The following is a 25,808-nucleotide window of genomic DNA, read 5'->3' as shown; positions in this document are numbered from 1 at the left end:
TAGCCGTTGTGTCTGACTCATTAAAGAAAAAATCTTCATCAAGTTTGAGGTGAGTATTCGCTCTTCTGATATCCAGAAGCTCTTTTCAGTCATAAAAGACGGTAGCATCAACATTATGTATAAAATAAGTCACAAACGATGTGGAAAAAACACACAAAATAGCACAATTGGTTAGGTGCCAGTAAAACGGCAGCCATCCCCTCTGGCACCAATCTTCATTCAAATGCATCTGGCAGGGCAATAATAGTCCAGCGACACTGAACATCAAAGAGAGCACATTGAAAAAAGAAAGTCTGCTGCAGTGTAAAGCACTGGAACGATAGAGGGAAAATGAGAGTAAGAGAGAGAGGGGGTCTTAGCCATCTGATGGTTTGTTGGTTTGTATGTCAAAGCTTCGCAATAATGTTGCTACTAATTCATGCGATCAATAACAGGAGCAGTCCCGAAATATTACAACCACGACCTAGAGCAGTAACACTTAAACACTTTACAAACTAAGCACGCTGAAAATAGACTTCTGCAGAGGTGCACACAGTATAAAACTGCCGCGACAACTGAGAGCTCCCACACAGAGCCGGAAGAGCTATCTTTATTTTCTCCTTCCTGACTGCTGATGCGCTCTTAAAGTGTCAGCGCACGGTGAAGGCTTCGTGCAGGATTTCGCCACAAAGTAAATGGGTCAGTAGAATAGAATAAACACTGTGTTGCAGTGTGTGTGTGTGTGTGTGTGTGTGTGTGAGAGAAAAAGCTGTGTGTTTGTAGTGCATGTTTGATTGTATATCTTTGTGTTTATCTGATCTTTTCCAAAGTTGACATTAAGGATAAACATGTAAAATATATTATCAATAGAGACTGGATAGAAATATTACAAATATGAACGTTCTGATACTAGAACTTTGTCATTCTACCATCGTGGAAGCCAGAGAGGGTAAAATAAATATGTCTAAGATTTGCCCATAAAATGTTCAATATTATAGTGGGCAATATGGAGTTTGCACTGGTTTGCCAACTTTCACTGAGACAAAACAATAAATTCTGTAACATGTCAGCTGCACGCAGAAAATAAATATTGCACAGACCAGAGCTGGAGATATAAACATTAGGGTCAGAGCCTATTCACATCTGTGTGTGCCAGTGGCCAAGGCAGGAATATCATTTGTCTGTAAGGGAGATAGGTTTTTCTCCCAACTCCTGGGAAATTCAGAAGTAATGGGAGTCTGGCCAAGAGTAGCACACTGATGGACACACACACAGCAAGAACTGGCTCAGGATCAGTTCTCAGGCTAATGGGGCAGAGTAGAGTACAGCCCGCCAGCAAGCACAGTACAGACACATTTCTCAGAGGCTTTCAATAGCATACTGTTATTAGCTCCAGAGCAGTTGGTGCTATACTTAGAATTCTATGATGTCAATGTGTTAGTCCGTAGGAGAAATGGGCACTGGACTAAGGATAGCTGTGGGCAAAAAATCCTGCAGCATGCACAAACAATAGGTACTGAGAAAAAAATCTGTCACAGGGCTCCACAATGGAACATTGTATTTCCAGACCAGAAATTATTATGATTTGTCATGAACAGCTCTCGCCGAATTTATTTATACCTGTGTTCAATGTGCCAGCAATCTTTTCAATGCGTTTGTGCTTGGCCATAAAATAGCGCAGCACCCAAGACAAAAGGGCTGTCGATGAGGCAGGCGTCTCGCGAGAGACGTTATTTGTGACCTCATAAAACAGTATGAAAATCAAAAGAATCCTTATTTCTGTTTGTGTGTTCTACTCTGTTCCACTAGAGTAAGACAGACAGGCCGCTTCACACACCCACATGTGCCACACCGTACCATTTCCTCAACCATTTTCTAGTGTTACATCCATTTTCTCTTTCTACTGGCCCTGATTAAAGTATCTGGGTGTTAAGGTGCCTCCTGGATGAGTAAAAAGCACAATCAAACAATAAAAAATTCCAATGATATACAGTGGATTCGGAAAGTATTCAGAAAATGGATTAAAAAAATATATATCCTCATCAATGTACAAACAATACCCCATTAAGACTAAACAAAAACAGGTTTTTAGACATTTGCAAATTTATTAAAAGTAAAAAACAGAAATACCTTATTTACATAAGCATTCAGACCCTTTGCTATGAGACTCGAAATTGAGCTCCTGTTTCCATTGATCATCCTTGAGATGTTTCTACAACTTGATTGGACTCCACCTGTGGTAAATGCAATTGATAGGACAGGATTTGGAAAGGCACACACCTGTCTATATTAGATCCCACAGTTGACAGTGCATGTCAGAGCAAAAACCAACCATGAGGTCAAAGGAATTGTCCGTAGAGCTCCGAGACTGGATTGTGTCGAGGCACAGATCTGGGGAAGGGGTTGGCCTCCATCATTCTTAAACAGAGAAGTTTGGAACATCCAAGACTCTTCCTAGAGCTGGCCGTCCGGCCAAACTGAGCAATCGGGGGAGAAGGGCCTTGGTCAGGGAGGTGACCAAGAACCCGATGGTCACTCTGACAGAGCTCCAGAGATCCTCTGTGGAGATGGGAGAACCTTCCAGAAAGACAACCATCTCTGCAGCATTCCACCAAGAGTGGCAAGACGGAAGCCACTTCTCAGTAAAAGGCCCATGACAGCCCGCTTGGAGTTTGCCAAAAGGCACCTAAAGGACTCTCAGACTGTTAAAAAACAAGATTCTCTGGTCTGATGAAACCAAGATTGAACTCTTTGGCCTGAATAACAAGCGTCACGTCTGCAGGAAACCTGGCACCTTCCCTACGGTGAAGCATGGTCGTGGCAACATCATTCTGTGGGGATGTTTTTCAGCGGCAGGGACTGGGAGACTAGTCAGGATTGAGGGAAAGATGAACGGAGCAAAGTACAGAGAGATCCTTGAGCTCCAGAACGCTCAGGACCTCAGACTGGGGCGAAAGTTCACCTTCCAACAGGACAACAACCCTAAGCACACTACCAAGTCAATGCAGGAGTGGCTTAGGGACAAGTCTCTGAATGTCCTTGAGTGGGCCAACCAGAGCTCAGACTTGAACCTGATCAAATATCTCTGGAGAGACCTGAAAATAGCTGTGCAGCAACATTCCCCATCCAACCTGATAGAGCTTTAGAAGATCTGCAGAGAAGAATGGGAAAAACTCCCCAAATACAGGTGTGCCAAGCTTGTAGCGTCATACCCAAAAAGACTCGAGGCTGTAATTGCTGCCAAAGGTGCTTCAACAAAGTACTGAGTAAACGGTCTGAATACTTATGTAAATGTGATATTTCATTTCAAATTTTTTATACATTCGCAAAAAAATCTAAAAACCTGTTTTTGCTTTGTCATTAATGGGGATAGGCGTCCCACTAGCGGGACACCTGTCGACAACATCCGGTGAAATTGGAGGGCGCACAATTCAAATAAATAATCGTAATATTAAACATTCATGAACATACAAGTATCTTATATCATTTAAAAGCTGACATTTTTGTTAATCTAACTGCATTGTCCGATTTACAATAGGCTTTACAGCGAAAGCATACCATGCGATCGTCTGAGGCGCCCCACATCAACATATTTTTCAACCAGCACAGGCTTCACAAAATCACAAATAGCGATTAAATAAATCACTTACTTTTGAAAATCTTCCTCTGTTTGCAATCCCAAGGGTCCCAGCTACACCATGAATGGTCGTTTGTTAGATAAAATCCTTCTTTATATCCCAAAAAGTCTGTTTAGTTGGCGCCATCGATTTCAGTAATCCACTCGTTCAACAAGCAGACAAAGGAATCAAAAAAGCTACCGCTAAACTTCGTCCAAACAAGTCAAAGACGTTTCTATTTAATCCTCGGGTACCCTAAAATGTAAATAAACTATAATATTTCATATGGATGTAAAATTAGTAAGCAAGTGCCCTCTTTCTCGCGCGCTGAAAGACTGATATTGTTCCGGTGGTCTCTTCACAAAAACTCAAAGTTCTTGCTCGTTTTTGAAGAAACAAGCCTGAAACCTTGAATAAAGACTGTTGACATCTAGTGGAAGCCATAGGAATTGCAATCTGGGAGCTGGAATTACATAGGAACAATAGCTTTCCATTATAAGAGCCTGGGACCTTAACAAAAAATAATTCTGGTTGGTCTTTCTTCGGACTTTCGCCTGCCATATCAATTCTGTTATAGTCCAAGACATTATTTTAGTGTTTTCTATCCAATGCTACCAATTATATGCATATCCTGGCTTCTGGGCCTGAGTAACAGGCAGTTTACTTTGGGCACATCAGTCAAGCAGAAATTCAGGAAAATAGACCCTAGCTCTAACTAATGGGTATTGTGTCCAGACTGATGAGGGGAAAGCATTTTTAATCAATTTTTAGAACAAGTCTGTAAAGTAACAACATGTGGAAAAAGTCAAGGGGTCTGAATACTTTCCGAATGCATTGTACTTTGGCAGGAATTAAAGGCCAATTCCACCAATTTTCAACATCATATTCATCATCTCCAGCATCCTACATACAGTGCTTTGAAAAAGTATTTGCCCCCTTTCCAATTCTCTCTACTTTTGCATATTTATGATACTGAATGTTATCAGATCTTCAACCAAAACGTAATATTAGATAAAGGGAACCTGAGTGAACAAGTAACACAACAATTACATACTTATTTCATTTATTTCATAAACAAAGTTATGCAACATCCAATGCCCCTGTGTGAAAAAGTAATTGCCCCCTTACACTCAATAACTGGTTGTGCCAACTTTAGCTGAAATGACTCCAACCAAACGCTTCCTGTAGTTGTTGATCAGTCTCTCACGTCGCTGTGGAGGAATTTTGGACCACTCTTCCATGCAGTACTGCTTTAACTCAGTGACATTTGTGGGTTTTCAAGCATGAACTGCTCATTTCAAGTCCTGCCATCTCAATTGGGATTAGATCTGGACTTTGACTAGGCCATTCCAAAACGTCAAATTTGTAGCTTTTTAGCCATTTCCATGTAGACTTGACAGATGGCCTGACATTCTCCAGTAAAATTCTCTGATACAGAGCAGAATTCATGGTTCATTCTATTAAGGTAAGTCGTCCAGGTCCTCAGGCAGCAAAGCATCCCCAAACCATCAGACTACCAGCACCATGCTTGACCGGTTGTATAATGTTCTAACTGTGGAATGCAGTGTTTGGGTTTTCACCAGGCATTGGACCCACACTGTACAAAAAGTTGTACTTTTGACTCATCTGTCCATAGAACATTCTTTCAAAAGTCTTGATGATCATCCAGGTTCTTTTTGGCAAACTTGAGTCAACTTTTTGGACAAGATGGGTCCTATTGGGTGTTGCATAACTTTGTTAATTAAATAAATGAAATAAGTATCTATTGTTTTTGTTGTTATTTGTAAACTCAGATTCCCTTTATCTAATATTAGGTTTTGGTTGAAGATCTGATAACATTCAGTATCAAAAATGGCCCAAAATAGAGAAAATCAGAAAGGGGGCAAATACTTTTTCACGGCACTGTATGTGAAAATGGCAAGTTTATATCTTTATTCTTATTAATTATTTGTTATTTTTCTATTTATTTATTTTTTACTTCAGTTTATTTTAGTAAATACTTTCTTAACACTTATTTTTCTTTAAACTGCATTGTTGTTAAGGGCTTGTAAGTAAGCATTTCACTGTAAGGCCTGTTGTTTTCGGCGCATGTGACGAATATAATTTCATTTGATCTGATGTTAGGCCCTGTTCTGGCTATGCCATATGGCTATGGGCTACACTAGTTTATTTAGCAACCAAAATTTGCTGAATAAAATAGAAAGGATATTTTCTCCAAACGATTTGAGGGAGTGCATACATGCGGCTATTCTGTGTTGAGCGGTTAACAAAGAAACAAGTACTCCTATATGCTTAATTTAGAGTTATTTATGTAACTTTGGTTGTGACACAAATGTTGGGCTATATATTTAGATTTTTTTATACATTCTAAGGCTGCATGATGCGACTCTAATGATGATTTGAAAAAAGCTGCATGAAAGGCAAGGCTCTGCTTTGTTTTTGCACAGGCTGTACACACTTCATCAGTATCTCATTCACAATTTGACATGCACTCAATAATGCCTCGAATTTCCCGGCTGCATCCCCTATGTGTGGCTGTAATGCCCCCTAAACAAATCCATGCCTTTTGCGGCCAGTGGCCGTTGTGCCCTTGGGCTGTGTGCCTCTCAATCACACGGCTCTCAGTCACGTGATCGGGCCTATCTCAAAGGCTTCACACGTCCTTATCCAATTCCGAGGCGCATATTGAATATATTGGAAGAACTGTCCACATTTACTTTCATCAGCCAACAAGATGAGTAGGCCTAACGAACAGCAAAAGCACTAGCCTATGTCAATCTACTATCCCCCATAGTACAAAAGTTGACCTATTCTGTGTGAGAAATAAATAAATATTCAAAGCATAGTCCGGGACAGTTGTGGGATGCGATAGATCCCAAATGAATACAACCACTAGCATCAAAAAACATGTTTTAAGCAATGAGCCTAATGCAACAGATGAGAATGTTTAGCTTAAAATGTTGATTAACTATTAGGCTATTTCTTCACATTATAAGCGCAGCAATGCGCACACGGCAGCAGGCTATAAGCGTGAATGTTCCATTAGCCGGAAAACATGGTGAATGGTGAAAATGATATTTTCCAAACTTGAAACTCACGAGCAGCCAGTTAGGCTCTGTACCCCTTGTAAAGCGGATGAATGCTTACTTTTAAGAAGTTATTTGCCAACTTTAGTTGTTATCAAAAGATATAGGTCTATGGGCTAGGCTACAGGAGGTGTGTGACTATGATTTGAAAAAGTCGCAAAAAAAACATGCACTGTTTGCCTTAAGCTGGGCATCATTCACAAGTGATAGCCTTCCCTGTAGCTCAGTTGGTAGAGCATGGTGTTTGCAACACCAGGGTTGTGGGTTCGATTCCCACGGGGGGCCAGCACAGAAAAAAAATGTATGAAATTGTATGAAATGTATGCATTCACTACTGTAAGTCGCTCTGGATAAGAGCGTCTGCTAAATGACTAAAATGTAAAATGTAAAAAAATAATATATCATTCACAAGTGGTAGGCTAATATTGTCACCCATCACACTATTATTGATTCAATCTTGTCTTTACATATACAAAATAAAATATGGGTGAAATTTGTTTTGATTTAGAATGGACCATTATCACGCACCTGTCTCGAAACAGGGGCAGTGGAAAAAATACATGTCATCTATGCACTTAAATAGTGAATGGAGAGCGCTTTCCTGTGGTTCATTTTCATACAAGCGAGGTAGGCTATACTCCTGTTTTAAAGAGAAGGAATGTGCTTAATATTAGGAAAGTTGAGAAATAAATATAGTAGGCCTAGCCTATAGAAAGGTAATGGGATCCTCCTCTTTTTAAAAGAGGCCATCACTCTGTTTTCTCACGCAATTGCATAGCCTATAGAAATGTTGCATAACATGAGCTCATGGTTCTGCTATGAAGTGTTTGATTTACATTTGCATTGACGTCAGAGTGATTAAAGGGATGGAGTACGGAGTACCAGGCAGTTAGCAAGTTTGGTAGGCCACTAATGACCAACAGCAGCATCAGAACTTGGAGAATCCTAATTACCGTGACTAAACGGTCACCTGGAATTTGAATGCCGTCATGACTCGTGACCGCCGGTGTGGCAGTAATACGGTCACCGTAACAGCCCTACCCCACACTCTTGTCATTGTAATGTTGAAAATTGGTTCGGAATTACAGAAAGAGCCCAGGGCAGATGAGTTGAAGTCAAAGCCGGAATTTAGGTAATTAACTGCCAAACTGATGTTCAAAAGTTCTTGTCGGTTGTAAGAAATGATAGTGGATACATTTCATGAAAATAAACTAAAAATAAACTACAACAGAATCACAAAAGAGCAAAGTTGGGTCGAAAGCTTGCAAAACGGCGGCCATCCAGTACGGCGCCATCGCCATCTTCATACTATACTGTATGTTAAGTGCCCTGGGCTCCTTACCGGTGAATCATCAGGTTTCCTCTCGGCCACATGGCAATAGGGAATGGGCTCCGTCCCGTTCTCAAGTGATGTGAACACTGGAACACAAAACATTCAATAAATCACCACATATCAATGACAATTACTTAAATTATCAAAGACATTAAAGCTATAGAACACAGAGAAGCTTGGTTGAATCTCAACAGCAGTGGGATTTTATCTACTGAATGTCCTGGAATAAACCTAAGCATTCATTTTACAAGCTTTGGTAGAGAAGCTATTTCATGAATAAATACATATTTCAGAAAGCCACAGGGTATTCGGATGGGATTACGAACGGGGAAGATTCTCATACTTTAATTTTGGGTCATTTTTTCCCTACTGAGCCCTGTCCAGATATTCAAGTATGGTTGAGTAGAAATTCCAGTCTCTACATGTGGCAAGCAGAGAGGAACACAGCACAATGTTTCTATTTCTCTATCCTTATGGGACAGATGATATTCTTTGTGTGGAGCTTCAAATGACATTTTGAATAGTGTGCTTTCTTTGACTTCATTGTTCTTGGTAAATGCTGCTGCAAGCAAAAAGTCAGGCTCATTGGCTTATTTCTCCTATAATTAAATGTGTCTTTGAGATCTTACTCTGAGTACTGTACAGTACATAGAACTGAGAAGCAAGTAGGGGAGAGTGGGGTAAGTTGAGCAGTTATTTAATTCCACATCACTCTGTCAAGGGAAATATAGTATTATTTCTAACAAATATATTTACATATACTGTATTTAATGATGTTTTGTATCCCTGGAAAGAATCAGAATTCATGTCAACATTACAGTTTTGAAAACATAGCTTGTCCAGATAAAGAGGTCTTTTGGCTCAACTTACCCTGGGTATCGGGTACTGCAGGACAGGGTGAGGGAAGCTGCATACACATTTCTGTACTGAATATATTTTTACCACTACCTTTTAAAGACCATGTCTATCTTTATTTCCCAAACACAATTCAACACAATCGCAATTGCTCTTTTATCTTTTAATAATTTAAAGCATATTTTAACTCAGGCTTAACACCTAACAAACACTTCGTACTTAAAAAATAATTTTATTAATTAATAAGGATCGAACCCTTTTTTCAATTTATAGGCCCTGTTGTTACCTCATATCCCAACGATAATGCCTTGCAATTTGCTCGACTTGCCATTGGCTCAACCACTGGCTCAACTTACCCCAAGGCGAACATTTTGACTATATTAGTCGACACAGCTACAAGGATGCACTTTCATGCTAGGTTTAGGACCTCATACTTAAGCTTATAGAGAATCCAACTGATATAGAGAATCCAACTGATATATAGAACAATCTTAAAATGATCTACTTTGGTTTAGATACAAGCATCCCGAAACCTCTAATAAGGAAGAAACCATGTGGTTTTATTTTTTTTTGCATTGTAATTTCAGAAAATGTCAGTAATACACTGAGTATACCAAACATTAGGAACACCTTTCTGATATGTAGTTGCCTTCAGAACAGCCTCAATTCGTCAGGGCATGGACTCTACAATGTGTCGAAAGCGTACCAAAGGGATGCTGGCCCATGTTGACTCCAATGCTTCCCACAGTTGTGTCAAGTTGGATGGATGTCCTTTGGGTGTTAGACCATTCTTGATACACACGGGAAACTGTTGAGCGTGAAAAACTCAGCAGCGTTGCACCGGTTTGTCTCAAGAACTGCACCTGGCACCTACTACCACACCTCGTTCAAAGGCACTGAAATATTTTCTCTTGCCCTTTCACCCTCTGAATGGCACACATACACAATCCATGTCTCAATTGTCTCATGGCTTAAAAATCCTTCTTTAACTCCCGTTCGTCTACACTGATTGAGGTGGATTTAACAAGTGACATCAATAAGGGGTCATAGCTTTCACCTGAATTCAGCTGGTCAGTCTATGTAATGGAAAGAGCAGATGTTCCTAATGTTTTGTACACTCAATGTATATAATATACATGTTTGGTGTATTGGTCAATTGTTTTGCAGGGCCTTCTACGGATTCTACAGAAAAGCTCAGTCAATGTCACCTCCCGGGTTCCGTAAGATTCATTAATACACTGATATAATTGATTTTCTGAAATACTGTATGTTATACAGTGAGGGAAAAAAGTATTTCATCCCCTGTTGATTTTGTACGTTTGCCCAATGACACAGAAATGATCAGTCTATAATTTTAATGGTAGGTTTATTTGAACAGTGAGAGACAGAATAACAACAAAAAAATCCAGAAAAACGCATGTCGAAAATTTTATAAAAAGATTTGCATTTTAATGAGGGAAATAAGTATTTGACCCCTCTGCAAAACATGACTTAGTACTTGGTGGCAAAACCCTTGTTGGCAATCACAGAGGTCAGACGTTTCTTGTAGTTGGCCACCAGGTTTGCACACATCTCAGGAGGGATTTTGTCCCACACCTCTTTGCAGATCTTCTCCAAGTCATTAAGGTTTCGAGGCTGACGTTTGGCAACTCGAACCTTCAGCTCCCTCCACAGATTTTCTATGGGATTAAGGTCTGGAGACTGGCTAGGACACTCCAGGACCTTAATGTGCTTCTTCTTGAGCCACTCCTTTGTTGCCTTGGCCGTGTGTTTTAGGTCATTGTCATGCTGGAATACCCATCCACGACCCATTTTCAATGCCCTGGCTGAGGGAAGGAGGTTCTCACCCAAGATTTGACGGTACATGGCCCCGTCCATCATCCCTTTGATGCGGTGAAGTTGTCCTGTCCCCTTAGCAGAAAAACACCCCCAAAGCATAATGTTTCCACCTCCATGTTTGACGGTGGGGATGGTGCTCTTGGGGTCACAGGCAGCATTCCTCCTCCTCCAAACACGGCGAGTTGAGTTGATGCCAAAGAGCTCCATTTTGGTCTCATCTGACCACAACACTTTCACCCAGTTGTCCTCTGAGTCATTCAGATGTTCATTGGCAAACTTCAGACGGGCATGTATATGTGCTTTCTTGAGCAGGGGGACCTTGCGGGCGCGGCAGGATTTCAGTCCTTCACGGCGTAGTGTGTTACCAATTGTTTTCTTGGTGACTATGGTCCCAGCTGCCTTGAGATCATTGACAAGATCCTCCCGTGTAGTTCTGGGCTGATTCCTCACCGTTCTCATGATCATTGCAACTCCACGAGGTGAGATCTTGCATGGAGCCCCAGGCCGAGGGAGATTGACAGTTATTTTGTGTTTCTTCCATTTGCGAATAATCGCACCAACTGTTGTCACCTTCTCACCAAGCTGCTTGGCGATGGTCTTGTAGCCCATTCCAGCCTTGGGTCGGTCTACAATCTTGTCCCTGACATCCTTAGAGAGCTCTTTGGTCTTGGCCATGGTGGAGAGTTTGGAATCTAATTGATTGATTGCTTCCGTGGACAGGTGTCTTTTATATAGGTAACAAACTGAGATTAGGAGCACTCCCTTTAAGAGTGTGCTCCTAATCTCAGCTCGTTGCCTGTACAAAAGACACCTGGGAGCCAGAAATCTTTCTGATTGAGAGGGGGTCAAATACTTATTTCCCTCATTAAAATGCAAATCAATTTATAACATTTTTGACATGTGTTTTTCTGGATTTTTTTGTTGTTATTCTGTCTCTCACTGTTCAAATAAACCTACCATTAAAATTATAGACTGATCATTTCTTTGTCAGTGGGCAAATGTACAAAATCAGCAGGGGATCAAATACTTTTTTCCCTCACTGTACAATCATGATCAACTTTTCACTACAGTCTAATTCCTATTCTGGCAATACTTTCACCTTGAAGTTCTATAATTGTCTTAATGTTTTGTATACTCAGTGTATATCTGCAGTAATAGCAGAATGATAGCATTTCACAGTATTACTTACTCGCCAGTGTTGTAATTGGCTGTGATATTCGGCTATTGATTTCTCCCGCCGGAGCGGCATCTGTTGTTAAAATGGGAAAGCTGTTTTGACTTTGTGGCTATGTTATCTAGTGAAAATCGGGTCAAGTGGCCAATGTAGAAATCACTCTGTTATTTCCTGGATGCTAAAATCGCTCAATTTCAGTTTATGTGAAAAAACAAGCACCGAAAAGTGTAGAGAATCATTATACCATCTAAATCGCTATGAAATATATTTTCAATAACAAAAAATATTATTTTTACAGCCCTTTGAAGCTGGTGGACTAAAGCCTAAAGTAAAAGGCTCATGTGCGACCCTCCGCCATGTTAGAAGAAATGGGATGCGTGGGAGGGGGAGATTTGTTTTGAATGCAGCCTAGTACTGTTGCAATTCACCTAGCTTCCACTTTAGGGGAGACATTCTGAGAAATTCTAGGTATAGCATTTTTAAGGTTATAGACATATCCTTAAGTAGTCAGTAATGTTTCATTCATAATGTCTATGCATAACAGAAGTGCATTTCCCAGTGTCACTAATGGCTGCCTCTTGGTACACCCAGTGGTGGAAAAAGTAAAAGTGAAAGTCACCCAGTAAAATACTACTTGAGTAAAAGTCTAAAAGTATTTGGTTTTAAATATACTTAAGTATCAAAAGAAAATGTTATTGCTAAAATATACTTAAGTATCAAAAGTAACAGTATAAATAATTTCAAATTCCTTATATTAAGCAAACCAGATGGCACCATTTTCTCTTTTTTTACAGATAGCCAGGAGCACACTCCAACACTCAGACATAATTTACAAACGAAACATTTGTGTTTAGTGAGTCCACCATCAGCGGCAATAGGGATGAGCAGGGATGTTCTCTTGATAAGTGTGTGAATTGGACAATTTTCCTGTCAAATCAAATCAAATTTTATTGGTCACATACACATGGTTAGCAGATGTTAATGCGAGTGTAGCGAAATGCTTGTGCTTCTAGTTCCGAGCCTGGTAAGCATTCAAAATGTAACGAGTATTATTTTTGGATGCCAGGGAAAATGAATGGAGTAAAATGTACAATATTTTCTTTAGGAATGTAGTGAAGTAAAAGTAAAAAATTATATATAAATAGTAAAGTAAAGTACAGATACCCCAAAAACCTACATAAGTAGTAATTTACAGTATTTTTACTTAAGTACTTTACTCCACTGAGTACACTGTGTACAGTACTCACCATTATCACTGTGCTTCCTGGTGAGTTCATGTTGACTGCTGTGAGCGACGACCTCTTCTGGAACCTGGGCCAAATCACTGGTCTGTGGGAGCAGATAGAAGCTATAACATCAACTGACAGATTGATACCAGTCATTCAGATCACCCGCCATAGTAGATAGGTACCCAGAACATGCACACACTGAGAAACAGTGATTTCTACAACATCCTAATGTTGCCACACTTCTGAGAATCGTAGAGGGTGGTCTAGATGTAGGACCACTTTCAGGACCACCAAAAAAGCTTTGATGTTATCTTGAATTTACAAAAGCTGCTCAATGGAGCTCTAAAACATTGACTAATATTATGACTGGGCTACAGTTGAAGTAATCATAACAACACTGATGATCCAATCAACTGAATGTGGAAGTAAAGTAATATGGGATCAAAATTTGCAGTTGGTCATTATTATCGTATGTAGTGGTAAACAAAAGGGGTGGGTGAGCTGAGTTTACTTGAGTTTGCCCTCTGCTATCATTGATGGTGACCCTTGCTGTGATCACATTGTCCCAGTGTCTAAACACGTAGTATTTTAGACCCACTCCATAGCAGTTGCCGTTGACAGGACTGCCCCGGTTGCTTTGAGACATCCTTGTAGAAAGGGCTGATTCAAGTCGCAGTACAGTTAATGTGAGATTTACACAGATAAACTGCAGAGAAGCGAGGAGATGAAAGGTGTAATTTTTATGCTTTGAGTCTTCGACTCCTCCTCTCTGTCTAAAAGCTCTGTAATCTGAGCGTTTTTCATGAGCAGATATCTCTCCTGGAGTCGTCATTCCAATCCCCCCTAGACTTCCTTTATTGGTCATATTTACTCCACATTGGCTGTATCCGAGTACACGATCAACAGTGGTGTTGAGTATTAAGTAAAAATACTTTAAAGTACTACTGTACTTAAGTCGATTTTTGGTATCTGTACTTTACTATTTCTATTTTTGATAACTTTTACTCCACTACATTCCTAAAGAAAATAATGTACTTTTTATTCCATACATTTTCTCTGACACCCAAAAGTACTCATTACATTTTGAATGCTTAACAGGACAGGAAAATGGTCCAATTCACACACTTATCAAGAGAACATCACTGCTCATCCCTACTGCCTCTGATTTGGTGGACTCACTAAACACAAATGCTTCATTTGTAAATTATGTCTGATTGTTGGAGTGTGCCCCTGACTATCCGTAAATTTAAAAAACAGGAAAATCGTGCCGTCTGGTTTGCCATATTTAAGGAATTTGAAATGATTTATACTTTTACTTTTGATACATAAGTATATTTTTGAAATTACATTTACTTTTCATACTTAAGTATATTTAAAATAAAATACTTTTAGACTTTTACTCAAGTAGTATTTTACTAGGTGACTTTCACTTTTACTTGAGCCATTTTCTGTTAAGGTATCTTTACTTTTACTCAAGTATGACAATTAGGTACTTTTTCAACTACTGACGATCAGATATTAAAGAGCTGGAGTAAAGATACAACAAGAACACCTGTATTGAAGCTGTTGTACTATAGCTTTTCATACTGTTCTTTGTTTCAATTGTACAATCATTGCATTCCAATCATTGCTGTAAGAAACAGAGCACGCTAGTTTTGGCACGTACTTCAATGTGTGTCTCTCGTCTATACTATTAGTCCAGCTGAAGATGGCAGAATATATAAAGTACATAATGTATTCACTTGACCCGTCAACCATGCTCCCAGGCTAAAATGCGTGATCGAACTCTAATCAATTAAGCCAGCGTAACAGCCGCCACGCAACTGCGCCGGAGCACAGATACACCACCGTGTTTCCTAGGTGCCAGTATTTGTACTAATGTACTGAGTCCCTACACTTATTCTCCGACTCAGAGGAGTTAAATGCGGAAGACACATTTCGGTTGAACGCATTCAGTTGTGCAAATGACTAGGTATCCCCTCTCCCTTTCCCTTCCCTTATTCACTCACAGCAGGTAAAGATTAATGCTGAGCGATTATTCCAAAATGTCCAGTTATTTTTCGTTTTTTAAACAACTACTTGGTTAAATTATTTGAATACCATTTCGTTATGTTTTTCTTCTTCTGCTGTGAGCTGTTTCTGTAGAGATAAATCAGATCAAGCCTGAACTGTGCCATGTAGTAGGGAGTTGTAGTTTCAAACCACCCAATATTCTACATAGTTTAGCGCAGAAATGTGGTCATTAACTACAATGACCATAATCCATTGCGCGCCCGCTTAACACTGGAACCGCCTGGCCTTTCAGCATGTAAGTATCCGCTAGGGAAAGTTAGGAGGCGTCCTCTTTAGCATATGCATCAGATGCATATCAACCCGCAAGGCGCGCAAACATGCTTGATAAATAGTGCATAAACTATTGTAAAGGATTAATTAAATAAAGAAATATGCGTGGAAATATATTAAATGTATAAATGTTTAGTTAGAGTCAAGGAAGTGTTTTGTATAATTCTACAAAGTCCTAGAAAAAACTTAGGCCTATAGCCTATTTTCATTTCTCTTGCAATAAAAACATTAAAGCTTAATCCATTTCATCAACTTTATTTGTATATTTCATTAGTAATAGAGTTATAGTAATTAATCAAGTCCAGTTACAGCTTGTTTAGACAAAGTAGAAATGAAAATTATAATAATTGTCCAGGTGTCGCCTATCTTCCCCATTATCCCCAGTGTATTTATACCTGTGTTTTGTTTGTCTGTTGCCAGTTCGTTTTGTTCGTCAAGCCTACCAGCTGTTTCCCCTTGCAGCTGTCTTTTTTCTAGTTCCTGTTTTCTAGTTTTCCTGGTTTTTACCATTTCTGCCTGCCCTGAGCCTGCCTGCTGTTCTGTGCCTTGTTACAACAACCTCTATTATTGACCTCTGCCTGCTCTGACCCTGAGACTGCCTGCTGTTCTGTACCTTATGGACTCGGATCTGGATTACTGACCTCTGCCTGCCCTTGACCTGTCGTTTTGCCTGCCCCCTGTCCTAGTAATTAACTTTTGTCACTGTCTGCATCAGGGTCTTCTCCTGAAACGTGATAAATAATAATAATAATACAAAAACAGCCAGCTGCGCAGGTTAAATAATTTGCTGTATTCCTAAACAAAAGCATCAGTGCATGAACAATTGCAAAGAATTAATTGCATGAAGAAATATTTGTGGAAATATATTCATGACAAGATATAAAAACAGTAATTTGTTGATTGTATCAGACACTGTATTATGCCCTTATACCCGTGCCTTTACACATGAATCAATCACGTCTTCTCTTTATGCTTCGGGTCCACAGTCAGCACACAGCTTCGGGGCTTTGTGTGAGCAAATGTGGCTTATTCCGCGTGCACCTGCCGACTTGACATTGTCTTCTTTTTCCCGAGTGGGAGCTGTGGTGCTTGGGGAAGAGGGAGAGCAGGACCTGCTGCCTTGGCAGCCTGCTTGACTGCTGTAGCTTCTTTCTTGGCGTTCATGTGGTTCTCACAATGCTCACATGCCAGATCCATGATGAAATCTCTCCTGCTGACTGTCTTATCAAGGCATTGCTTGTACAACACGTACGCGTTGATAGCACCCATGTCGAGCACGTTGTAGAACACCGCAACAGGACAGCTGCGAGTACCTCCTTTTACAGAGTACAGTCTTGCCATCTGGTCGAGTGCGTCCACACTAACCTATTACATAAAATAGAATAGAATAGGTTAGAATTATATAGAATAATAATACTAATAGTTATAATATTAATGTAATATAATAAAAGGGGACTATATTTGGTGTTTGGCAGATGGAAAGGCTATCTGTATATGGCAGAGATATATACCATTGTGCGATTGTAGTCTGTCACCGTCTCCGGTTTCTTCTTATGGTCACTGCCGATGGCAACAGTGGGACGCATGGTGCTGAGGATGCAAACACTTATTTATTTTACATCTGTACACCATGAGTGTTGCTTTACCACAGCTCCACTGGTATGTTGTTTTGCGCAGAGAGGGGCAGCTCTCGCCTTTGTTTGTTCACTGTTCCAAGCAGGCTAGTCTTATTTGCAATCAACTTGTCTGCCAGGGAAATTGATGTGAATAAGTTGTCCATGGTCACATTTCTGTCTTTGCCCATGTAAGGCTCCACGAGTCACAAAACCACAGTCTCGGAAAATCGCTCACCCGCTGGCCTGGTTTCATCTGTCTCCAGATATGGAGAGCCATTGAGCAAGTACTTGGCTTTGACATCTAACCAAAACTGAACTAAAGTGACATGCACCATTATCAGTTTCTATCTGGTTTCTATCGCCCATTCATCCACTGACTTCAGGAAACAGTAGAGGGAGCACCCCCTATCCCCTATCCACATCGACATCTGCAGCTAACCAAAACTTAACAAAAGTGACATGCACCATTATCAATTTCTATCTGGTTTCTATCGCCCATTCATCCATTGACTTCAGGAAACAGCAGAGGGAGCATCCCCCTATCCCCTATCCCCCTCGACGGGACAGCAGTGGAGAAGGTGGAACGCTTTAAGTTCCTCGGCGTGCGCCTCTTCAATCTCAGGAGGCTAAAGAAATTTGGCTTGGCACCTAAAACCCTCACAAACATTTACAGATGTACAATTGAGAGCATCCTGTCGGGCTGTATCACCGTCTGGTATGCCAATTGCACCGCCCACAACAGCAGGGCTCTCCAGAGGGTTGTGCCATCTGCCCAACGCATCACCGGGGGCAACCTACCTGCCCTCCAGGACACCTACAGCACTCGATGACACAGGAATGCTAAAAAGATCATCAAGGACAACAACCACCCGAGCCACTGCCTGTTCACCCTGTTATCATCCAGAAGGCGAGGTCAGTACAGGTGCATCAAAGCTGGGACAAAGAGACTGAAAAACAGCTTCTATCACAAGGCCATCAGATTGTTAAATTGCCATCACTAGCACATTCGAGGCTGCTGCCCTATACACATATACTTTAAATCACTGGCCACTTTAATAATGGAACACTAGTCACTTTAATAGTGTTTATATATTTTGTACATATGTACATTACCGTTCAAAAGTTTAGGGTCACTTAGAAATCTCCTTGTTTTTGAAAGAAAAACACATTTCTTGTCCATTAAAATAACATCAAATTGATCTGAAATACAGTGTAGACATTGTTAATGTTGGAAATGGCTATTGTAGCTGGAAACGGCAGTTTAAAAAAAAAAAGGAATATCTACAAACAGTAGGCGTACAGAGGCCCATTATCAGCAACCATCACTCCTGTGTTCCAATGGCACGTTGTGTTAGCTAATCCAAGTTTATCATTTTAAAAGGCTAATTGATAATTAGAAAACCCTTTTGCAATTATGTTAGCACAGCTGAAAACTGTTAAGAAAAGCCAAGAAACTGAAGATCTCGTACAATGCTGTGTACTACTCCCTTCACAGAACAGCGCAAACTGGCCCTAACCAGAATAGAAAGAGGAGTGGGAGGCCCCTGTGCACAACTAAGCAAGAGGACAAGTACATTAGAGTGTCTAGTTTGTGAAACAGATGCCTCACAAGTCCTCCACTGGCAGCTTCATTAAATAGTACCCGCAAAATACCAGTCTCAATGTCAACAGTGAAGAGGCGCCTCCGGGATGCTGGCCTTCTAGGCAGAGTTTGAGAAACAGACGCCTCACAAGTCCTCAACTGGCAGCTTCATTAAATAGTACCAGCAAAACTTTAACAGTGAAGAGGTGACTCCAAGGTGCTGGGCTTCTAGGCAGAGTTCCTCTGTCCAGTGTCTGTGTTCTTTTGCCCATCTTAATCTTTTCTTTTTATTGGCCAGTCTGAGATATGGCTTTTTCTTTGCAACTCTGCCTAGAAGGCCAGCATCCCGGAGTCGCCTCTACACTGTTGACATTGAGACTGGTGTTTTGCGGGTACTATTTAATGAAGCTGCCAGTTGAGGACTTGTTAGGTGTTGTGTGAAGGAAGTATCAAATCAAATCAAATCAAATTTATTTTTATATAGCCCTTCGTACATCAGCTGATATTCTCAAAGTGCTGTACAGAAACCCAGCCTAAAACCCCAAACAGCAAGCAAAGCATGTGAAAGAAGCACGGTGGCTAGGAAAAACTCCCTAGGAAAAACTCCCTAGAAAGGCCAAAAACCTAGGAAGAAACCTAGAGAGGAACCAGGCTATGAGGGGTGGCCAGTCCTCTTCTGGCTGTGCAGGGTGGATATTATAACAGAACATGGTCAAAATGTTAAAATGTTAAAATGTTCATAAATGACCAGCATGGTCAAATAATAATAATCATAGTAGTTGTCGAGGGTGCAACAAGCACGTCCGGTGAACAGGTCAGGGTTCCATAGCCGCAGGCAGAACAGTTGAAACTGGAGCAGCAGCACGGCCAGGTGGACTGGGGACAGCAAGGAGTCATCATACCAGGTAGTCCTGAGGCATGGTCCTAGGGCTCAGGTCCTCCGAGAGAAAGACAGAAAGAGAGAAAGAGAGAATTAGAGAGAGCATATTTAAATACACACAGGACACCGGATAAGACAAGAGAAATACTCCAGATGTAACAGACTGACCCTAGCCCCCCGACACATAAACTACTGCAGCATAAATACTGGAGGCTGAGACAGGAGGGATCAGAAGACACTGTGGCCCCATCCGATGATACCCCCGGACAGGGCCAAACAGGCAGGATATAACCCCACCCACTTTGCCAAAGCACAGGCCCCACACCACTAGAGGGATGTCTCCAACCACCAACCACCAAGTAGTACACAGCATTGTACGAGATCTGCCTTAATCGACAGCCACATCTTTGGCGCCCCAGGAACAGTGGGTTAACTGCCTTGCTCAGGGGCAGAACGACAGATTTTTACCTTGTCAGCTCAGGGATTTGATCCAGCAACCTTTCATTTACTGGCCCAACACTCTAACCACTAGGCTACCTGCCGCACAGCCAGAGCAATGCTGCCACGCGAGTTGCCATGTGCTGAATGTATGGACGGCACGGACATTCTTGGAAAAAGTTAGTCCTTAATTTTGAGAGTAATTTCAAAAAGGTAAGTGTCATAGAAACTTCAGTGTCACGGTTGTCGAAAGGAGGAGCGGACCAAAGTGCAGCGTGTGTGTCGTTCAAAATTTTATTTACACTGTGAAACTATGGAATACATATAAATAAACTGAATAACAAAAACAACAAACCGTGACGCAGAGGTGACACATACACAGACTCAAAGATAATCTCCCACAAACCCAGGTGGAAAAAAAACCTACTTAAGTATGATCTCCAATTAGAGACAACGAGGACCAGCTGCCTCTAACTGGAGATCATCCCAAACAAAACCCCAACATAGAAATACAAAACTAGAACCTGACAAAATAGAAATAGAAAACATAGAGAAAAAACCCTGTCATGCCCTGACCTACTCTACCATAGAAAATAACATATTTTTATGGTCAGGACGTGACAGTACCCCCCCCCCCAAAGGTGCGGACTCTGACCGCACCTAATCAAAACAACAAACCCCCCCCAAAAAAGGGAGGGTAGGGTGGGTAACTACTGTCTATGGTGCAGTACACATAACCTTCTCATCCCGCGGATCCTCCAACAGAGGAGGCGGCTCCGGTTCGGGGCGTAACCCCCGCTCCGCCTGCTGATCCCTCTGCTTCTGTGCCACCGGACCGTGGATCGTCGTCGGAGGAACCCGACTGTAGATCATCGCCTGAGGCTCTGTACTGCAGACCGCCGCCAGAGACTCTGGGCTGCAGGCCGCCGCCGGAGACTCCGGGCTGCAGGCCGTCGCCGGAGACTCCGGGCTGCAGGCCGTCGCCGTAGACTCCGGGCTGCAGGCCGTCGCCGGAGACTCCGGACCGCCGCCGGAGGGTCCGGACTGGGGAACGTTTCAGGAGGTTCCGGACTGTAGGCCGTCTCACGAGGTTCCGGACTGTAGGCCGTCTCAGGAGGTTCCGGACTGTAGGCCGTCTCAGGAGGTTCCGGACTGGGAACTGTCGCCGGAAGCTCTGGACTGGGAACTGTCGCCGGAAGCTCTGGACTGGGAACTGTCGCCGGAAGCTCTGGACTGGGAACTGTCGCCGGAGGCTCTGGACTGGGAACTGTCACCGGAAGCTCTTGACTGGGAATGCGCACTGGAGGCCTGATGCGTGGGGCTGGCACAGGTGGCGCTAAACTAGTAACACGCACCTCAGGGCGAGTGCGGTGAGCAGGAACAGGATACCCCGGACTCGGCAGGCACACTGGAGGCCTGATGCGTGGGGCTGGCACAGGTGGCGCCAGACTAGTAACACACACCTCAGGAGCGAGTGCGGGGAGCAGGAACAGGACACCCCGGACTGGGCAGGTGCACTGGAGGCCTGATGCATTTGGCTGGCACAGGTGGCGCCAGACTGGTAACACGCACCTCAGGGCAAGTGCGAGGAGCAGGCACAGGGCGTACCAGGCTGAATAGACTCACTGGAGGCCGGGTATGTGGGGTAGGCACAGGATAAACTGGGCCGTGGAGGCGCACTGGAGATCTCGAGCGTAGAGCTGGCACAACCCGTTCTGGCTGGATGCTCAACCTAGCTCGACAAATGCGGGGCGCGGGCACAAATCGCACCGGCCTGTGAATGCGCACTGGCGACACGGTGCGCATCACCGCATAACACGGTGCTTGCTTCGTCACTCGCTCCCCACGGTAAGCACGGGGAGTTGGCTCAGGTCTCCAACCTGACTCTGCCAATCTCCCCGTGTGCCCCCCCACTGACTCAAAGATAATCTCCCACAAACCCAGGTGGAAAAAAACCCTACTTAAGTATGATCTCCAATTAGAGACAACGAGGACCAGCTGCCTCTAATTGGAGATCATCCCAAACAAAACCCAACACAGAAATACTAAACTAGAACATGACAACATAGAAATAGAAAACATAGAGAAAAAACCATGTCACGCCCTGACCTACTCTACCATAGAAAATAACTTCTTTCTATGGTCAGGACGTGATATTCAGAATATGCTCTTTCAGATACTATGTAGAAATGAAAATATTTTACCTGCATGTGACTCTAAAGGATAAAGCAATGCTCCTTTTCCTGCATCTGTCAATTACAAAATGCGCCCATCTCTTCATGTACAATTTGACAATTTATAGGCTTAATATTGTCACTCATCAGATTATTGTCAATTTAATCTTGTCTATTGGCTAACTCTTATTATGTGTGAAATTAGTTTTGGTATAGTTTAGGTGTAGTTTCGACTGGCATCGTTTGTTTCCCGCTCATCAACTTGGATAGAGTCAAGGATATGTTTTGCATTATTCTAAAGGCCTACTGCAACATATAGCATGTTTTCATTTCCCTTACAATACATTTTATTAGGAATAGAGTTACAGTAAATAAAACAGTCCTTCAACAGCTTATTTTTACAAAGTAAAACATAAAAGAGAATGCTATCAATCTGTAAGGCACGCAGTCAAATTATGCTGATAAATAGGCATAACACAAACTCATCATATCACTATTGTTGTTCAAAATTAAATCAACCTCTTCACCCTCATCATTCAGTTTGACCTAATTTAAATTTGATTGTAAAGTAACTTGCACAATTATTGCTCATTCCATCCATTTGTCATTCATTCAGTGGGCTGGCATCGTTTGCTTCACTGCATTATTCTTAAGGCCTACTGCCACATGTAGCATGTGTTCATTTCTCTTACAATAAATCTGATTAGTAATAGAGTTATAGTAAATAAAATAGTCCCATAACAGTTTATTTTTACAAAGTAAAACGTAAAAGAGAATGGTATCAACCTGCAAGGTGCGCGGTCAAATTATTAACTGAGCGCCAACGCTGATAAATAGGCATAACCCAAACTCATCATTACACTATTGTCTTTCTAAATTAAATCAACTTCTTCACCTTCCTAATGATTCGCCCTCCTTATCATTCAGTTAGGCCTAATTTAAATTCAATTGTGAAGGTGCATAATTATTGACCATTCATCCATTTGTCATTCATTCAGTGAGGAAAGAGAGACGCATTAGCACCTGGCTGGGTACCAACGACCTACAGCACATTGTCTTGGCGGATTAAGTTGAGAATAGGTGTGACAAAAATGGGTAAAAATGCTCTAAATACTTTTCTCTTTTGTGATAACAAAATTCTGACAAACGAGCAGTGTAAAATAAAAACATTTTGGAAAATTCAGGAAAGGAGCAACGTCAGTGGCCGTTCGGCTATGGCGGTTCTAGTGTTAAACTTTTCCGGTCTGTGAGGAGCAGATATGGAGACTGAGAGAAGAGAGAACCCACGATCTAGAGGGATGGAAAGCAGTTGCTTCGCAAGCCTGAAAATACATGATCTAAGTGATTGATAGTTGGCATTCAGCAGTCATAAAAGTATGCCTTAATTACATTGAAAAACTACTAAAAAAGTGATTTTGACAAGTAGTCATAAAATAAAACAAATATTTGATTTAAAGTAAAGGAAATCTAATAAATGATGGTTAATAAGTGATAAGCAGTAATGGGCAGTCACTAACATCATTGGACTTGTATTCATTATTTTATTCAGTGTTGTTACAGCATTCAACCCACATAATGCATTGAAATCCGTGATATTTTTGTAAATAATCAAACCGAACCGACCTCAAAAAGCACTAATCACTCGGCACTAAAGATGAAAGAGAAGCACCAAAGCACAGAACTTCATGACATAAACACATTAAAATCACCTGCTTAATGATTGTTATGTTAGTAGCCTAACCACTGGTTTGACATACTGTAGCTATTAGTTAATTAGTTATTAATCACTATGCGTTGCTGATGGGCAGTGGCATGTATTCATGGATTCCAAGGGAAGCCAGGCTTCCCCAAATATTTAACCAATAAAAATGATAAAATAATTTATCTTTAGTCTCTCTGTGTTTTCATACATTTCCATGAATTAGCAAGTGGCCGAATCTCAGTATGTGTAGCCCATATATCTGATGCTGTCTGGACCAAAAGAGTATAACATGTTGCCGCCATAGCATTTGATTGATTGATACCTGCAAGCATTTGGCCATTTGGTATTCTGCCTAAAATAATTTGCCAATCATCGTTGAGCTGAGCTAAACTGTGGGTTGTCTTGGTGCAGCAAAACGCCCTCCAAGGGAGGCCAGTTTGGATTTGGCTTCAGACCAATCAAAACACTTCCTAAGCAAAACATCATTTTCAAACTTGTCTGTTTCTGATCTGCTGTGTTGATGTCCTGCAGTAGCTAGCTTGCGAAATCGGCCCTTTCCTAAGCCCTGGAGATGGGGATTTGGTCTTGTGTTTTTGACTTAATTTTCTGTACAGGCCAATGATTATGATGGCGATTCTGATCTAACAATAAATGAATATGTTGTGCCACTGGCCTGAGATGATTGAAGTTCAATATGTAGCCTAGATGTATCCTAGTAGGCTCACATTAACTAGCTAGCTAGCTAACTAAGCTGGTTCATTGTTGCCCATGTGAGGAACTGAGGCTAGCAACATTTTTTGCTATGTAGCCTATGACAACAAAAATAAAAGTGTACTGTATGACTGAGCCATAAACCATTTTGCCAACATGAAAGAGAGGAGGATGGCATTGGCGGTCTACTAGTCTACAAGTAGGGTGAGTCAACATTTTTTGTTTTACCTGCATGAGCACGGACGCACACACGCACGCACACGCACACACACACACAGATAAATCAGTACCATGGACAGCCACATGATATTTAGCCACATTGATTGGACTAAATTGTTTTTGGTATCTTTAAATTTGTTTTCACTGTATTAGACTAAGCATATATAGCCTTGTTGATTTGATGATGATTAAACGTTTACGTTGAAATAGTACTGGAATAGCGGAGGCAGTGCTCCTTTTGTCTTTGTGGTGACTTGCGGAAAACTCTGTGGTTCTAAATCAGTAGTTGTTTAGTAAACTGTCAAAAAGATGAACTTGCTTGACCATGCTACAGGTGATATAACGTGTTACTTGCAATATTTGCTTTGTGAACTTCACCGGTTTTGTGATTAAACAAACGTATGTGTAGTTGAATATATTCCGCCACTGTGTGACTGTTGTCTTTTTATGGTCACGGCCTTATTCTATATCTCGGTTGCGTATGAACGAATGGGTTATTGAACAAACAACGCAATTATCACAACAGGTTGTAATATGGCTTTTTTACTGGCTTGGCTTGGCTTCCTCAGTGATTTTACCCACGCACTGCTACTGTTGATGGGGTAGTTTCCTAAATGACTGTCAGCTGTTGAGTTGCTGATGAGGTTGTTTCATTAATACATTGTGTTGTTGTTGTTGTTCTTACAGAGTTTCTGTGGGGGGACTCAAAGCCACTGGCCCTCTTGTTCTTCTGTGCCAGAGACGTCCCGAACCGGAGAGCTTCATACACAGGGTCCACTTTACTGCCACAAGCTGGGAGGAGACATTGAGAAAACCTATTTTCAGTCAAAGCAATCACACAACAAGAACCCCTACATGACAGTCTAGCTGTGTATCAATGTATCCTACTGTTCATCTTGTCCTTTTGAAAGGAATATAAAGTCCTTTGTCTTGTCTCAATAAATGATGAAGGCATTTGCCGAAACGTGTTGGTTTCAACAACAAAATATACTTTTTTTAAGGAAACTTACCAATAATAGCTGAGTATCTTC

General features: G+C 41.5%; 1 protein-coding gene and 1 long non-coding RNA gene across 2 annotated transcripts in view; one reads left to right on the top strand and one right to left on the bottom strand.

Annotated features, from left to right (window-relative positions):
* LOC106610680 (SH3 and cysteine-rich domain-containing protein) overlaps positions 1–25,808 on the bottom strand; it is an 80,320-nt gene that overhangs the window by 25,270 nt on the left and 29,242 nt on the right. Inside the window, exons 5-7 of the mRNA XM_014210146.3 lie at positions 25,463–25,569; positions 13,131–13,212; positions 8,025–8,101 (exon numbers count right to left, since the gene is read on the bottom strand). Coding sequence (XP_014065621.1) covers positions 8,025–8,101; positions 13,131–13,212; positions 25,463–25,569 — 266 coding nt within the window. The remainder of the gene's footprint in view (positions 1–8,024; positions 8,102–13,130; positions 13,213–25,462; positions 25,570–25,808) is intronic.
* On the top strand, positions 455–25,745 carry LOC106610681 (uncharacterized). The gene is made up of 2 exons (XR_001329950.3): positions 455–678; positions 25,465–25,745. It is a non-coding gene; the product is annotated as an uncharacterized LOC106610681 (long non-coding RNA).

This window comes from Salmo salar, chromosome 09 (genome assembly GCF_965601325.2).
Source record: "Salmo salar chromosome 09, fSalSal1, whole genome shotgun sequence".
NCBI lineage: Eukaryota > Metazoa > Chordata > Actinopteri > Salmoniformes > Salmonidae > Salmo > Salmo salar.
This window is presented reverse-complemented; position numbering and strand designations above follow the sequence as displayed.